At 42.6% G+C, this 17,951-nt stretch overlaps 1 protein-coding gene across 1 annotated transcript in view; it reads right to left on the reverse strand.

Annotated features, from left to right (window-relative positions):
* Nucleotides 1–17,951, reverse strand: part of LOC117519237 (protein sel-1 homolog 3) — a 66,676-nt gene that overhangs the window by 13,740 nt on the left and 34,985 nt on the right. The window contains 7 exon segments of the mRNA XM_034180556.1: nucleotides 7,730–7,811; nucleotides 7,938–8,021; nucleotides 8,378–8,505; nucleotides 8,598–8,774; nucleotides 8,838–8,900; nucleotides 9,027–9,167; nucleotides 9,251–9,373. Coding sequence (XP_034036447.1) covers nucleotides 7,730–7,811; nucleotides 7,938–8,021; nucleotides 8,378–8,505; nucleotides 8,598–8,774; nucleotides 8,838–8,900; nucleotides 9,027–9,167; nucleotides 9,251–9,373 — 798 coding nt within the window.

The raw sequence follows: 17,951 nt of genomic DNA on the forward strand, positions 1-17,951 counted from the left end.
ATAACTTCTTCTGGGTTGTCTGTGTGTCTTGGTGGCTTTCCTCACTCTTCTACTTCTTGCACAGTCACTCAGTTTTTGAGAACTGTCTACTCCATGCAGATTTACCATAGAGTGCCATACTGTTTGTATTTCTTTGTAATTGATGTCTGAAACATATTCAGTGGCAGCTTCACCTTCAGAGAGCCTCGTCCACAACTACCACAAAAGACTCCAAGCTGTCGTTGCTGTTAAAGGGGAAATACACAGTATTAAGAACAAGGGTATGTAAACTTTTGATCAGGTTCATTTGGGTAGTTCTCTTGTCATTTTGATTTAAAAAGAGGAAACACAGTTGTTTGACAATAAATGGCTTCACCCAACCACTAACCATGAGTGAAAAAAGTATTTATGTTGTCATTCATATTCTCTGAAAAATGGCCAAAAAAGCAAAAATTCTGCCAGGCTATTTAAACTTTTGAGCACAACTGTAGGTGCTCCAAGGCTGTGGCATGATATTCAAGGAGACTTGAGGCTGTAATTGCTGCCAAAGGTGCATCAACAAAGTATTGAGCAAAAAAAATAAATAAATAAAAAATTACTCCATTTTGGAATAAGAGCGTAACATAACAAAATGTTGAAAAAGTGAAGCACTGTGAATACTTTCCGGATGCACAGTACATAAATAATATGCAGAGTTCTCTAACATTTAATTTAATTGCGAATTTACCTCTTATATGGTGGTCTGTTTAGTTAGTGGTCAAAGGAAGCAGTGTACTAACATTTTGCACCTGGTACAGTAACATTAATTAGCTCGTTAGCCTCTGATCGCTAATGCAGTGTTTGCATTATCAATAAATAATAATGCAGCCAATTAAATTCATTTTGCTTGTTGCATGAAGCAGTCGCACCATGTATTAAAAATAAATGTCACACATTCTCTTGTGTAACTTATTCTCTGGGGAAAAAAAAAAAATCTGTTTGTAAAACCTTTTCAATGATTAACTGGCATAATTCAAAATCAGCTGGGAACCCCTCACTAAATATAAGGGCTTATATGTGGAACCTGTGTTTCTTTGAGTTTAGGAGCAGGAAATAAAAATCTAACTAATTAGGTCAAAGCTTCATGAGGGTAATTTTGGATCATCACAAGTCTGGTTCTTCCTTAGAAGTCATCAAGATTCACGATCCCTGTCTGAAAAGGAAAAGTGTACTTGTGGAACGTGTGCATAAATGATTATAGCCACGGCCTCATCAATCCCTAGACTGATACTGATCACCCTGTCCCTCCTCCTATTAACAATGACTGCCTCATCTCTTTGGATATTCATTTCGCGGCATCATTCATCCTTTACCTATGTGCTCCACCTCTGCGGCACGTTACAGTCTCTTCCCATCTCCCCGGCCATACTCTCTTTCCACATAGTTTTCTGCATGAACAATACTGATTTTCCTCCACTCTCTCATGTCATTTATTTTTGTGTCATTTCCCCAACATTTCTGGACTAGTTTCTTCAACCGAGCCAACTCTTGACCCAATAGCCTTTGCTCATTTACCACAAGGCTCGGGCGAGACTCCTGTCCACTTGTATTTGGGGTCAGCAGCATGATTTGGCAACATCTTTTATTAAAATGGCACAAGAGTACGTCCAGATCTGGGGATTCAGTAGGTCTCTCAGATGTGCTGACTTTGGCTTCCTGGCTGTCACATTTTCCAGAGTAAGGGTGATGTTGGTCGCTGTCATGGATCTACAGCTCTCGATCTGACTTCCTGAACGAATGTGTGTGTCCTATTCAGTAAAGGTGTCACCCAACAGGAATGTTTTATACCCTTTTATAGGACACACACAGGCTTTTGTATGTGAAGGTGACTTATTTGCAATCCCAAGTCAAAAAAAAGTTGGGACAACATGCAAATGAAGAAAAAAAAAAGTGATATATTTTAACTTCTGTTTCATTACAGGCCAAATTAACCCAAGTATTGTACTTCGTGTTTTGTGTGGTTAACTTCATTTCATTTGTTAATATACATCCATTCCTGCATTTAAGGCCTGTAACACTTTCCAAAAACAATGAGGACAGGGCAATTTATTCTAAATATAAGGATTAAATCATCACTTTTACAACCAGTTTTCTTTTGACAAGTTAGGGAATGAATACATGAACATTTAGAATAGAATTATAGGCTTCTGTGGTTCTGAGTGGGGAAACTGAATAGTGCAATGTTTGCCTGTTGCATCACCACACAGATCATGGTGGCATTGAGAAGGATTGTAAAACAGAAAAACAGATGAAGCCTAGGTTCAGGTTTCCCAGGTACCTTCTGGTAAGCTGCAGGTGAAGTTTTGCATGTTCTTTTTAAGAAAATTCTCTTCTATACCACTTCATTATGAAGCTGTGTCACTGACGATGCAACAGACAAAAGTTGCACTATGCAATTTCTCGAACTACAACCACAGAAGCCTATAACTCCTTGAGACTTGTCTGCATGTCTTGGTGGCTTCCCTCACTAGCCTCCACCCGGCATGGTCGCTCAATTTTTGAGAACTGTCTACTTGACACAAATTTACCATACAGTGCCATACTGTTTGTATTTCTTAATGATTAATGGAAACGCCAAGACTTGGAAATGTTCATGTATCCATCCCAACAAAACTGGCTGTAAAAGTGATGATTTAATCCTTATATTTAGGTCTGAAATGCAGGAATGGTTGTATTTCAACAAATGAAATGAAGCTGGCTGCACAAAACTTGAAATGTGGTGGGTTCATACTGTCTACAATGAAATAGAAGTCAAAGTTGGTGTAATAATCACTGCAGGTTTTGTTTGTGTGTTTTCTTTTTGTTTTTTGCCATTTTCCATATTATGCAAACTTTGTGATTTGGGCTTCTACCGTGTACAGATACCGATCAGGGGAGGATTCACAGATGGATGACTCAAGCTCTGAACACAGACAGACATGGAGGCAGGCAAACAGCCAGATATGAACCAGAGGAGGTGAACAGACCCGAGGAGCCAAGCAGCAGACATACAAGATGGACGGCCCTGAGGATGGGCATGTGAAGCAGCCCTGGGGTCGAGACAGCAGGGGAACTTCAGGCCGGCAGATTGACAGACACACAAGAAACTGGGCTTCACACTCAGCGATGGTGTGCATGCGCACGAAACACCAACAAACAACCAGCAAAGCCTGAATGAAGAGTGGGAAGTGATAAAGTGCGGGCATGACTACTGAAACTGGGAACAGGTGCATGACTGACAGAATGAAAAACAGCTGAACGAAAGAGAGTGAATGAAGTTCCACATAAAACCACAGACAGGCGAGGAGAGACACAGCACTGCAGGGACGAGGAACCCCGGTTTCAGTGAGTTAAAGGCCTACTACATAGTTGTTCCATTCACCACATTGAAAAAGCTGATTCGAGTTAGTTCAACTCTTCAGGCAGGTAGATGAGCTAATGACTGAAATCACCAGGTTTGGCTGCACAAGTGGCAGCTTCTACTTCTACTTACTACAGATCCAAATGAAAACTATATATATATATATATATATATATATATATATATATATATATATATATATATATATATATATATATATATATATATATATATATATATATATATATATATATATATATATATATATATATATATATAATACAAATAATGGATGGTAAGGAGTCCAACATAGAGAAATATTGGATGAAGAAAAGTTATATTGGAGGAGGCGTAGCCGAGTTTCCACCTGGCTGTCGCCCAGTTTCTGGCAAAATTTGATGCAGTAGCACTGCTCCAGTCGTTCCGCCATTTTCATTGCAATGAAAATCCGACAAGAGCATGACACATGTCCTCACACAAAGGCTGCTTGCCGGCAAATGACGCAATCGACAGGCGTGAAAAAATTCACACATGCGCACGAAGGTTCAAGGTTTGCTCATGCGAGCACACGTGATTCAAATCCATCAGGTTTTTGCAAAAAATAAAAAGGTTGAATACTTTCTAACAGACCTCGTATATATATATATATACAGTAGATAGATAGATAGATAGATAGATAGATAGATAGATAGATAGATAGATAGATAGATAGATAGATAGATAGATAGATAGATAGATAGATAGATAGATAGATAGATAGATAGATAGATAGATAGATAGATAGGCAAATGAGTATTTAATCCACTATCAATTTAGCAAATTTCCCTACCAACAAAGAATGGAGAGGTCTGTAATTTTTACCGTAGGTACACTTTAACTAAGAGACAGAATCTAAAAAAAAATTCAGAAAATCACAATGTATGATTTTTAAATAATTAATTTGCATTTTATTGCATGAAATAAGTACAGGGTGGGTCAATAAAATGTTACCACTTTTGTAATCCAAAGAAGAGGAGTGTGGATTGAACATGTCATCAATTACTGAACTGTGGGGAAAACAAGAGAGGTGAGAAGTGGGAAACCTTTGGTATCAAATGTTAATTTGATGCTTCTGTTACAAGTCTGTAAATAAAATTTTCAAATAAGCTCTCATTTCAAAAACTTGTGTATGATCAAAAAGTAGTAACATTTTATTGGCCCACCCTGTATTTGACACAATAGAAAACTAACCAGACCTTAATATTTGGTACAGAAACATTTGTTTGCAATTACAGAGGTCAGACATTTCCTGTAGTTCTTGACCAAGCACCAGGGATTTTGGGCCACTCTTCCATACAGAGCTTCTCCAGTGGGTTCATGTACAAACTCTGTGTACACACAAAAACCTGGCGTACATCTGTCTCCAATTAAATCAATCAATCAATGAAATGACCGTGGAAATGTGCGGTGCATTATGCAAAAATACTGGCTGGTGTGCACACGTTTCTGTAGCTATTGTGCCACCTCAGACACATGGAGCTGATGCTGGGAACCGTTAATAGTGTGAAAACAAGAAGTCATCAGAGTGATGTGCACATCACCAGAGATACACTGATGAACACTTAACACACCCATGTGTTTGCAATTATATGGATGGATATAAAAGCGCACGCAAAGTGATGCGTAAAATGGCACTAATAGTGGCTGCATTATTGTTGTCAGAGGACATTAAAATGGTGCAATCCAACACGAGCGTGTATTCAGGGAACGCGAGGATTTCCTTGCAAATGACGATAACTGCCTCATAAACCGATTTCGATTATCAAGACCACTATCACTGGAGTTGTGCACAGAACTGCAGCCTGCCCAGAGCACGCTGGGCGTCCTGGCAAAAGGGGCATTCCAGCGGAAGCTGGCTGATTGGTCAGGCATGTGCTAGTCAACCTTGAGCCGAGCCACCAGCTGTGTGGAACACAATCATCCGAATGTCATCCAGGTACCGGTTTCCTAAATGTAATCGGTGCTATTAACTGCACACATACGTATTGCTATAAAGGTGCCATCACATGATGAATTTGTTTTTGTTAATAGGAAACAATTTCATTCCATCAGTGTTCAAATCATATGTGGTGGACAAATGCGCATCAGACTGGAGGCTAGCATGGTGCATGATGGAGGGGCTGCTTGGTGGTTAAATAGTTTATCTGTGTAATTGTTCAGAACAAAAACCAATGCGGGCACATTTAGGCATGTCCGAATTCAAATGTTTTGTTGTTATTGTTATTATTATTATTATTATTATTAATGTGTTTTCTTTTTCTTGATGGTGGAACTATGGAGCCTCTTAACAAGCCCCCGACTGTGTTCGGTATTTGTCAATAATAGCATGTGCAATATTAATGTCACACACTGTCAACTGCCGTACACCTAATATATTTTTACTTCAGCGTGTGCACGGGAGGAGTTTGGTGCATGTGCACATGTGCTAAGTTCCATGTTCAGTGGGATGTACAAACCAAATGTGTGTAGATTCATGTCTATGCACACTTTGTGATATGAATATATTTGTGCTTACACCTGATTCAGTATTTTGGTGTATGCCAACTTTTAGTAGAAAGTCAACGCAAGTCTTTGTACATGAGGTCCTCCCATGTAGTTTTGGGCTTTCTCAGAATCATCCTTACCCCATGAGGCGACATCTTGCATGGAGCCCAAGACCGAGAAAGATTGACAGACATCTTGTGTTTCTTCCATTCTCTAATAATTGTGCCAACAGTTGTTGTCTTCTCACCGAGCTGCTTGCCTGTTGTCCTGTAGTCCATCCCAGCCTTGTGCAGGTCTACAATTTTGTCCCTGGTGTCCTTAGACAGCTCTTTGTTCTTGGCCATGGTGGATAGGTTGGAGTGTGATTGATTGAGTGTGTGAAAAGGTGTCTTTTATACAGGCAATGAATTCAAACAGGTGCAATTAATACAGGTAAAGAGTGCAGGATAAGAGGGCTTCTTAAAGAAAAATTAACAGGTCTGTGAGAGCCAGAATTGTTGCTGGTTGGTAGGTGATCAAATACTTATTTCATGCAATAAAATGCAAATTAATTATTTTAAAAAAATCATACAATGTGATTTTCTATTTTTTTTTTTTTTTTTTTTTTTTAGATACTGTCTCTCACAGTTGAAGTGTACCTACAATAAAAATTACAGACCTCTCAATTCTTTGTAGGTGGGAAAGCCTGCAAAACTGACAGTGAATCAAATACTTAGTTGCCTCTCTCTCTCTCTCTCTCTCTCTCTCTCTCTCTCTCTCTCTCTCTCTCTCTCTCTCTCTCTCTCTCTCTCTCTCTCTCTATATATATATATATATATATATATATATACGTATATATATATATGCAAAAGGTTGGGCACCTCTGATCATTTTAATGATTTTCTTTTATAAATCATTGGTTGTCTGGATCAGAAATTTCAGTTAAAAATATCATATAGCAGACCAGTGCAGGCCACTGTGGCCAGTGCAGGTACTGGGAATATTGTTAAAGTTGTTGTGCAGAGGAACAAGTACAACGTTCTGGAATGGCCATCTCAGTCCCCTGAATATTGTTGAAAATCTGTGGTGTGATTTTAAGCAGGCTGTCCATGCTCGGAAAACCTGAGATGTTTTATAAAGAAGAATGGTCCAAAATACCTTCAACCAGAATCCAGACTCTCATTGGAATCTATAGGAAGCGTTTAAAGGCTGGTATTTCTGCAAAAGGAGGATCTACTAAATGATGTATTTTTTTTTCTGTTGCAGTGTCCAAATTTATGCACCTGCCTAATTTTGTTTAAAGAATTATTGCACACTTTCTGTAAATCCTACAAACTTCATTTCACTTCTCAAATATCACTGTTTGTGTGTTTGTCTGCTATATGATATATTTAACTGAAATTTCTGATCCAGACAACCAGTGATTTCTAAAGCAAAATCATGCAAATCATCAGGCACGCCCAAACTAAGAATAATAATAACTCCATTCAATCATTTTTTGGTGATTTTTTTGAAAATTCCTTTCTTTTTCTTTATTTTAATTGAGCAGCCGCAGCTCGGTGGATCAATTGAGCTGTCTATTAACAGAGGGATCACAGGATAAAAGCTCAGTTACTGTGTGTAAACACGTCTTTGTACAAAGACCCTGACTTCAAGTTGCTCCTTGCATTGGTGTGCAAATGTGATTTAAAATTTCTCTGAATGAAAGTGCCAAATCCATAAATGTTCTCCCTCTGTATTTAATGTTTATCTTAAACACTTCGAGTCACATCTCTTGTGTTAGTTGTGCTACTTACATGTGATTGTTGAAGGTGCATGTGTGCATGGTTTGTTTGTTTGTTCTTTATATTTAAGTGTGTGTACCTGTACCTGACACAGGTGAGCAGCATTGCTTTGGGCCAACCCCAGACCAGTTTCTGCTGCCAGGACATACTTCACAAAAGCTTCATGCCTGTGACATTTATAACATGGTGATAAAGACATGCGGACTATGTGAACAACAAAGTCTAAACATCAACACATATGATTAATAAATAAAGGAGGACTGCTGCAAAGTCAGTGAATTTAATGCACTCACCAGGAGCCCTGGAGGTAGGCTTCCAGAGCCTCCGTGATCATAAATCCCAGGTGTCCATTCCGCTCACAGACTCGTTTAAGCATTCTACACAGACTATAAAGAGGGGAGCGGTGACCACAACATCCTCTACATAAACCTGAAATATTTTCACATCATCTAAAAAAAAAAAACAACATAATTTTTCATTGTTGAGGTCATTCTAAAAAAAACAGGACCACTTTTAAATTCACTGGATGCTTCAGTTTCATTTGCTAAACAGATCCGCTCCATTCTACATAATAAAACAGCGGCTGTTGCATTTATTTTTAGATATGCAAATACTGGGTTCTGACCTTGAATTAGCCACTGTCATTGAAATTAGATGCCACTGAGCTGGAGGCTACAGAGCAACAGCCTGAAATAACAAAGCTTTTTTCACCAAGCTAATGAAAGCCTCTTACATCACGGCCCTCTCCGTATCCTGAGACACCCCCTCCAAGCTTCCTGTCGAAAGGTACCACACCGCCTCCACCGAAGCGCCAACATGATGAAACCTCGACGCGTTCAGGAAGTGCTGAAATGCAGCCGTCTGCAGAACAACATTGGACATACAGTATTATTCTATCAGCGACAGCGCTTCTTCCACTCGCTATGAATTCGGATCTGATGTGGGATTTCAACCTCATTCCTCGGAGAGCTGTCAGGATTTTTCCCGCTGAGCTGATAAACTCCCAGGTTAAACATGCCATCAGCACTCCCACTTTGTACTGCTTGCTCAAAGTATTTCACTGCTGTTTTGTCATCCTTCAGTGTAATCCCCTAGTACCAGCCTAAAGCATTCAAGGCGTCCGCGAAGCCCTAACTGCCTTCGCAGTGAAGGAACGTTATAATGTAAACACACGGATTGATTACACAACGTACCATTGCTGCAGCTTTCTGTAGCACCTCCAAACCAAGAGTGAGGTTTTTTTTCACTCCCTGGCCCTGAGGGAATCATCATCAATCAGTTAATCAATACCTGTCAAAACACAGACAGGCACACAAACACGCATGCTTTCCGATCTTCACTTCAGCCATAAATAAGGTTTAGTGTTTATAATCTAACACAACCTTCATTAGTACAATGGTGTAGTTGTACATGGCTGAGGGATCCTTCATCTGCATTGCACTTCTCTTGTACCACTTCACGGCGCTTTCTGCATCCTTTGAGATCCCCCTGTGTCCCCAGAACAACATCGTTCCCAACCATTTCTAAAGGAGAAATGACCATCATCCCAACAGGACCACAACCACATTATGTACATCACAGAAAGTAGGCGGTACTCCACTCTTACCTGAGAGTCGACATCTCCTCTTTCTGCTTGAAATTTAAAAAACTCAAAGCCATCAGTTCTCTCATGTTGCAGGTTCTGGATGTGCACCGTATTGCTGAGATAAATGTGTTCAGGTATGTGTTGCTTTAGGAAAGAAAAATATCAACACAATCACGACCGCAAGGACTATGCTGAATTACACCACAAATGATTAATTCCAGACACTTACAATGAGTATTTATATCAAATTACAAGTAGAGTTGGTAGAAATGGCTGTGTTGTTTGCCAGATCTACATAGTCATTTAAAGCTTTCATAAAGAAAGAAACATGAAGATCCTCCTGGGAGACCTTATGCCCAGCATTTAACTAAACCTGACAGATTTGGGATTATGCGCTATTGCTATGCATCACCACATCCAATACACTGCAGAACCGCCTTGGGTCCTGAATAGCAACCACTCGGGGCAACAACTGGTTCAGCCCCACATTTCAAAAGTAACCATCTATCCTGCTCCAGTCAGGTGGACAGTGGCTGTCCCCTTGGTCTTCTCCAGCTGCTGGGATCCGGAACACGGAGGCACATGTGTGCTGCATCATGCCCAGAGAAACGTGCCACTTCACCAAAATCTCAGAGCTGACATCCCGTCACAACGCAAGTGATACTCTACATCTTAGTGTCCTGAACAGTTCATTTGACACAAAGTCATCAAAGCACACTCTAAAAAATAAACCGCTGTCTCAAACAAGAAAAAGTGATGTAACAATTTGCATAGAATTTTTAAAGTTATTTCAACTTAACTAGATGCGCCTTGTGGCATTAGTTCAGTTCAAAATTGAAATAAAGTTGAAATAACTTTATAAAAATCTCTAATTGTTACATCACTTTTTCCCATTGAGACAAAAGTTCCTTTTTTAGATTGCACCAAGGATCTTCTGAAGAGACCAAGTGCCAAAGATATCCAATCGCTGCCCAAAGGTCAATGGGCAGCCTCCAAGTGTTCCAAACAGAAATACAAAGCTCCAAGAGCCTCAATTATAACTACAGCGCACAAACAAAATAGGACCTAAAAGAGGTGCGTGACCATTTAAATGCATACATTGTGATATATTAAAACAATTAAGATGGTAGAATGTGTGTGTATGTGGGGAAATTGTGACAGAGGCATGTGAACTTTTTGGAGACATGGAGTAAAGTTGAAGCTTCCTGTTACAGAGTCCAAACTACAGCCTCCTGTTACAGAGTCCAAACTACAGCTTCCTGTTACAGAGTCCAAACTACAGCTTCCTGTTACAGAGTCCAAACGACAGCCTCCTGTTACAGAGTCCAAACTACAGCTTCCTGTTACAGAGTCCAAACGACAGCCTCCTGTTACAGAGTCCACATTACAGCCTCCTGTTATAGAGTCCAGACTACAGCTTCCTGTTACAGAGTCCAAACTACAGCTTCCTGTTAGGGAGTCCAAACTACAGCCTCCTGTTACAGAGTCTACATTACAGCCTCCTGTTACAGAGTCCAAACTACAGCTTCCTGTTACAGAGTCCAAACTACAGCTTCCTGTTACAGAGTCCAAACGACAGCCTCCTGTTACAGAGTCCACATTACAGCCTCCTGTTATAGAGTCCAGACTACAGCTTCCTGTTACAGAGTCCAAACTACAGCTTCCTGTTAGGGAGTCCAAACTACAGCCTCCTGTTACAGAGTCTACATTACAGCCTCCTGTTACAGAGTCCACATTACAGCCTCCTGTTACAGAGTCTACATTACAGCCTCCTGTTACAGAGTCCAAACTACAGCTTCCTGTTAGGGAGTCCAAACTACAGCCTCCTGTTACAGAGTCTACATTACAGCCTCCTGTTACAGAGTCCACATTACAGCCTCCTGTTACAGAGTCCAAACTACAGCTTCCTGTTACAGGGTCCAAACTACAGCCTCCTGTTACAGAGTCCAAACTACAGCTTCCTGTTACAGGGTCCAAACTGCAGCCTCCTGTTACAGAGTCCAAACTACAGCTTCCTGTTACAGAGTCCACATTACAGCCTCCTGTTACAGAGTCCAAACTACAGCTTCCTGTTACAGGGTCCAAACAACAGCCTCCTGTTACAGAGTCCAAACTACAGCCTCCTGTAACAGAGTCCAAACTATAGCTTCCTGTTAGGGAGTCCAAACTACAGCCTTCTGTTACAGAGTCCACATTACAGCCGCCTGTTACAGACTCCAAACTACAGCCTCCTGTTACAGAGTCCTCATTACAGCGTCCAGTTACAGAGTTCACATTACAGTCTCCTGTTACAGAGTCAGTGAGTCCAAAGTACAGCCTCTTGCTAGGGAGTCCAAAGTACAGCCTCCTGTTACAGAGTCCACATTACAGCCTCCTGTTACAGAGTCCAAACTACAGCTTCATGTTACAGAGTCCAAACTACAGCCTTCTGTTATAGAGTCCACATTACAGCCTCCTATTACAGAGTCCACATTACAGCCTCCTGTTACAGAGTCCAAACTACAGCTTCCTGTTACAGGGTCCAAACTACAGCCTCCTGTTACAGAGTCCAAACTACAGCTTCCTGTTAGGGAGTCCAAACTGCAGCCTCCTGTTACAGAGTCCAAACTACAGCTTCCTGTTAGGGAGTCCAAACTACAGCCTCCTGTTACAGAGTCCACATTACAGCCTCCTGTTACAGAGTCCAAACTACAGCTTCCTGTTACAGGGTCCAAACAACAGCCTCCTGTTACAGAGTCCAAACTACAGCCTCCTGTAACAGAGTCCAAACTATAGCTTCCTGTTAGGGAGTCCAAACTACAGCCTTCTGTTACAGAGTCCACATTACAGCCGCCTGTTACAGACTCCAAACTACAGCCTCCTGTTACAGAGTCCTCATTACAGCCTCCAGTTACAGAGTTCACATTACAGTCTCCTGTTACAGAGTCAGTGAGTCCAAACTACAGCCTCTTGCTAGGGAGTCCAAAGTACAGCCTCCTGTTACAGAGTCCACATTACAGCCTCCTGTTACAGAGTCCAAACTACAGCTTCTTGTTACAGAGTCCAAACTACAGCCTTCTGTTATAGAGTCCAAACTGCAGCCTCCTGTTACAGAGTCCAAACTACAGCTTCCTGTTAGGGAGTCCAAACTACAGCCTCCTGTTACAGAGTACACATTACAGCCTCCTGTTACAGAGTCCAAACTACAGCTTCCTGTTACAGGGTCCAAACTACAGCCTCCTGTTACAGAGTCCAAACTACAGCCTCCTGTAACAGAGTCCAAACTACAGCCTCCTGTTACAGAGTCCAAACTACAGCCTTCTGTTACAGAGTCCAAACTGCAGCCTCCTGTTAGGTTGTCCAAATTACAGCCTCCTGTTACAGAGTTCACATTACAGCATCCTGTTACAGTCAGGGAGTCCAAACTACAGCTTCCTTTTACGGGGTCCAAATTACAGCCTCCCATTACAGAGTCCAAACTACAGCCTCCTGTTACATAGTACACATTACAGCCTCCTGTTACAGAGTCCAAACTACAGCTTCCTGTTACAGGGTCCAAACTACAGCCTCCTGTTACAGAGTCCAAACTACAGCCTCCTGTAACAGAGTCCAAACTACAGCTTCCTGTTAGGGAGTCCAAACTACACCCTTCTGTTACAGAGTCCAAACTACAGCCTTCTGTTACAGAGTCCAAACTACAGCTTCCTGTTACAGAGTCCAAACTACAGCTTCCTGTTAGGTTGTCCAAACTACAGCCTCCTGTTACAGAGTTCACATTACAGCTTCCTGTTACAGTCAGGGAGTCCAAACTACAGCCTCCTGTTCCAGAGTCCACATTACAGCCTCCTGTTACACAGTCCAAACTGCAGCCTCCTGTTACAGAGTCCAAACTACAGCCTCCTGTTACAGAGTCTACATTACAGCCTCCTGTTACAGAGTCCAAACTACAGCTTCCTGTTACAGAGTCCAAAGCCTCCTGTAATCCAACAGCTTCCTGTAAGGGCGTCCAAATGACAGCCTCCACTTACAGAGTCCACATTACAGCCTCATGTTACAGAGTCCAAACTACAGCTTCCTGTTACAGAGTCCAAACTACAGCTTCCTGTTAGGGAGTCCAAACGACAGCCTCCTGTTACAGAGTCCACATTACAGCCTCGTGTTACAGAGTCCAAACTACAGCCTACTGTTACAGAGTCCAAACTACAGCCTCCTGTTACAGAGTCCAAACTGCAGCCTCCTGTTACAGACTCCAAACTACAGCCTCCTGTTACAGAGTCCTCATTACAGCCTCCAGTTACAGAGTTCACATTACAGTCTCCTGTTACAGAGTCAGTGAGTCCAAACTACAGCCTCTTGCTAGGGAGTCCAAAGTACAGCCTCCTGTTACAGAGTCCACATTACAGCCTCCTGTTACAGAGTCCAAACTACAGCTTCTTGTTACAGAGTCCAAACTACAGCCTTCTGTTATAGAGTCCAAACTGCAGCCTCCTGTTACAGAGTCCAAACTACAGCTTCCTGTTAGGGAGTCCAAACTACAGCCTCCTGTTACAGAGTACACATTACAGCCTCCTGTTACAGAGTCCAAACTACAGCTTCCTGTTACAGGGTCCAAACTACAGCCTCCTGTTACAGAGTCCAAACTACAGCCTCCTGTAACAGAGTCCAAACTACAGCCTCCTGTTACAGAGTCCAAACTACAGCCTTCTGTTACAGAGTCCAAACTGCAGCCTCCTGTTAGGTTGTCCAAATTACAGCCTCCTGTTACAGAGTTCACATTACAGCATCCTGTTACAGTCAGGGAGTCCAAACTACAGCTTCCTTTTACGGGGTCCAAATTACAGCCTCCCATTACAGAGTCCAAACTACAGCCTCCTGTTACATAGTACACATTACAGCCTCCTGTTACAGAGTCCAAACTACAGCTTCCTGTTACAGGGTCCAAACTACAGCCTCCTGTTACAGAGTCCAAACTACAGCCTCCTGTAACAGAGTCCAAACTACAGCTTCCTGTTAGGGAGTCCAAACTACACCCTTCTGTTACAGAGTCCAAACTACAGCCTTCTGTTACAGAGTCCAAACTACAGCTTCCTGTTACAGAGTCCAAACTACAGCTTCCTGTTAGGTTGTCCAAACTACAGCCTCCTGTTACAGAGTTCACATTACAGCTTCCTGTTACAGTCAGGGAGTCCAAACTACAGCCTCCTGTTACAGAGTCCACATTACAGCCTCCTGTTACAGAGTCGAAACTACAGCCTCCTGTTACACAGTCCAAACTGCAGCCTCCTGTTACAGAGTCCAAACTACAGCCTCCTGTTACAGAGTCTACATTACAGCCTCCTGTTACAGAGTCCAAACTACAGCTTCCTGTTACAGAGTCCAAACTACAGCTTCCTGTAAGGGCGTCCAAATGACAGCCTCCACTTACAGAGTCCACATTACAGCCTCATGTTACAGAGTCCAAACTACAGCTTCCTGTTACAGAGTCCAAACTACAGCTTCCTGTTAGGGAGTCCAAACGACAGCCTCCTGTTACAGAGTCCACATTACAGCCTCGTGTTACAGAGTCCAAACTACAGCCTACTGTTACAGAGTCCAAACTACAGCCTCCTGTTACAGAGTCCAAACTGCAGCCTCCTGTTACAGAGTCCAAACTACAGCCTCCTGTTACAGAGTCTACATTACAGCCTCCACTTACAGAGTCCACATTACAGCCTCCTGTTACAGAGTCTAAACTACAGCTTCCTGTTACAGAGTCCAAACTACAGCTTCCTGTAAGGGAGTCCAAACTACAACTTCCTGTTACAGGGTCCAAACTACAGCCTCCTGTTACAGAGTCCAAACTTGTTACAGAGTCCAAACTACAGCCTCCTGTTACAGAGTCCAAACTACAGCTTCCTGTTACAGAGTCCTCATTACAGCCTCCAGTTACAGAGTTCACATTACAGCCTCCTGTTACAGAGTCAGGGAGTCCAAACTACAGCCTCCTGCTAGGGAGTCCAAACTACACCCTTCTGTTACAGAGTCCAAACTACAGCCTCCTGTAACACAGTCCAAACTACAGCTTCCTGTTAGGGAGTCCAAACTACAGCTTCCTGTTACAGAGTCCAAACTACAGCCTTCTGTTACAGAGACCAAACTGCAGCCTCCTGTTACAGAGTCCAAACTACAGCCTCCTGTTACATAGTCCAAACTACAGCCTCCTGTAACAGAGTCCAAACTACACCTTCCTGATAGGGAGTCCACAGTACAGCCTCCTGTTACAGAGTCCACAGTACAGCCTCCTGTTACAGAGTCCACAGTACAGCCTCCTGTTACAGACTCCAAACTACAGCTTCCTGTTACACAGTCCACGCTACAGCCTCCAGTTACAGAGTCCAAACTACAGCTTACTTTTACGGGGTCCAAATTACAGCCTCCCATTACAGAGTCCAAACTACAGCCTCCTGTTACAGAGTACACATTACAGCCTCCTGTTACAGAGTCCAAACTACAGCTTCCTGTTACAGGGTCCAAACTACAGCCTCCTGTTACAGAGTCCAAAATACAGCCTCCTGTAACAGAGTCCAAACTACAGCTTCCTGTTAGAGAGTCCAAACTACACCCTTCTGTTACAGAGTCCAAACTACAGCCTCCTGTAACACAGTCCAAACTACAACTTTCTGTTAGGGAGTCCAAACTACAGCTTCCTGTTACAGAGTCCAAACTACAGCCTTCTGTTACAGAGTCCAAACTACAGCTTCCTGTTACAGAGTCCAAACTACAGCTTCCTGTTAGGTTGTCCAAACTACAGCCTCCTGTTACAGAGTTCACATTACAGCCTCCTGTTACAGTCAGGGAGTCCAAACTACAGCCTCCTGTTACAGAGTCCACATTACAGCCTCCTGTTACAGAGTCGAAACTACAGCCTCCTGTTACAGAGTCCAAACTGCAGCCTCCTGTTACAGAGTCCAAACTACAGCCTCCTGTTACAGAGTCTACATTACAGCCTCCTGTTACAGAGTCCAAACTACAGCTTCCTGTTACAGAGTCCAAACTACAGCTTCCTGTAAGGGCGTCCAAATGACAGCCTCCACTTACAGAGTCCACATTACAGCCTCATGTTACAGAGTCCAAACTACAGCTTCCTGTTACAGAGTCCAAACTACAGCTTCCTGTTAGGGAGTCCAAACGACAGCCTCCTGTTACAGAGTCCACATTACAGCCTCCTGTTACAGAGTCCAAACTACAACTTCCTGTTACAGGGTTCAAACTACAGCCTCCTTTTACAGAGTCCAAACTACAGCCTCCTGTTACAGAGTCCAAACTACAGCTTCCTGTAAGGGAGTCCAAATGACAGCCTCCACTTACAGAGTCCATATTACAGCCTCATGTTACAGAGTCCAAACTACAGCCTCCTGTTACAGAGTCCAAACTACAGCTTCCTGTTACAGTGTCCAAACTACAGCTTCCTGTTAGGGAGTCCAAACGACAGCCTCCTGTTACAGAGTCCTCATTACAGCTTCCTGTTACAGAGTCCTCATTACAGCCTCCAGTTACAGAGTTCACATTACAGCATCCTGTTACAGAGTCAGGGAGTCCAAACTACGGCCTCCTGCTAGGGAGTCCAAAGTACAGCCTCCTGTTACAGAGTCCACATTACAGCCTCCTGTTACAGAGTCCAAACTACAGCTTCCTGTTACAGAGTCCAAACTACAACCTTCTGTTACAGAGTCCAAACTGCAGCCTCCTGTTACAGAGTCCAAGCTACAGCTTCCTGTTAGGGAGTCCAAACTACAGCCTCCTGTTACAGAGTACACATTACAGCCTCCTGTTACAGAGTCCAAACTACAGATTCCTGTTACAGGGTCCAAACTACAGCCTCCTGTTACAGTGTCCAAACTACAGCCTCCTGTTAGAGAGTCCAAACTACAGCTTCCTGTTAGAGAGTCCAAACTACAGCTTCCTGTTACAGAGTCCAAACTACAGCCTTCTGTTACAGAGTCCAAACTGCAGCCTCCTGTTACAGAGTCCAAACTACAGCTTCCTGTTAGGGAGTCCAAACTACAGCTTCCTGTTAGGGAGTCCAAACTACAGCTTCCTGTTAGGGAGTCCAAACTACAGCCTTCTATTACAGAGTCCACATTACAGCTTACTGTTACACAGTCCCAACTACAGCCTCCTGTTACAGAGTCCAAATTATAGCTTCCTGTTACAGAGTCCAAACTACAGCCTCCTGTTACAGAGTCCAAACTGCATTCTCCTGTTACAGATTCCAAACTACAGCTTCCTGTTACAGAGTCCACACTACAGCTTCCTGTTCCAGAGTCCACACTACAGCTTCCTGTTACACAGTCCAAACTACAGTCTTCTGTTACAGAGTCCAAATTACAGCTTTCTGTTACAGAGTCCACACTACAGCTTCCTGTTACAGAGTCCAAACTACAGTCTTCTGTTACAGAGTCCAAATTACAGCTTCCTTTTACAGAGTCCAAACTACAACTTCCTGTTACAGGGTTCAAACTACAGCCTCCTGTTACAGAGTACAAACTACAGCTTCCTGTTACAGAGTCCAAACTACAGCTTCCTGTTAGGTAGTCCAAACGACAGCCTCCTGTTACAGAGTCCACATTACAGCTTCCTGTTACAGAGTCCTCATTACAGCCTCCAGTTACAGAGTTCACATTACAGCATCCTGTTACAGAGTCAGGGAGTCCAAACTACAGCCTCCTGCTAGGGAGTCCAAAGTACAGCCTCCTGTTACAGA

Source organism: Thalassophryne amazonica, chromosome 10 (assembly GCF_902500255.1).
Source record: "Thalassophryne amazonica chromosome 10, fThaAma1.1, whole genome shotgun sequence".
NCBI lineage: Eukaryota > Metazoa > Chordata > Actinopteri > Batrachoidiformes > Batrachoididae > Thalassophryne > Thalassophryne amazonica.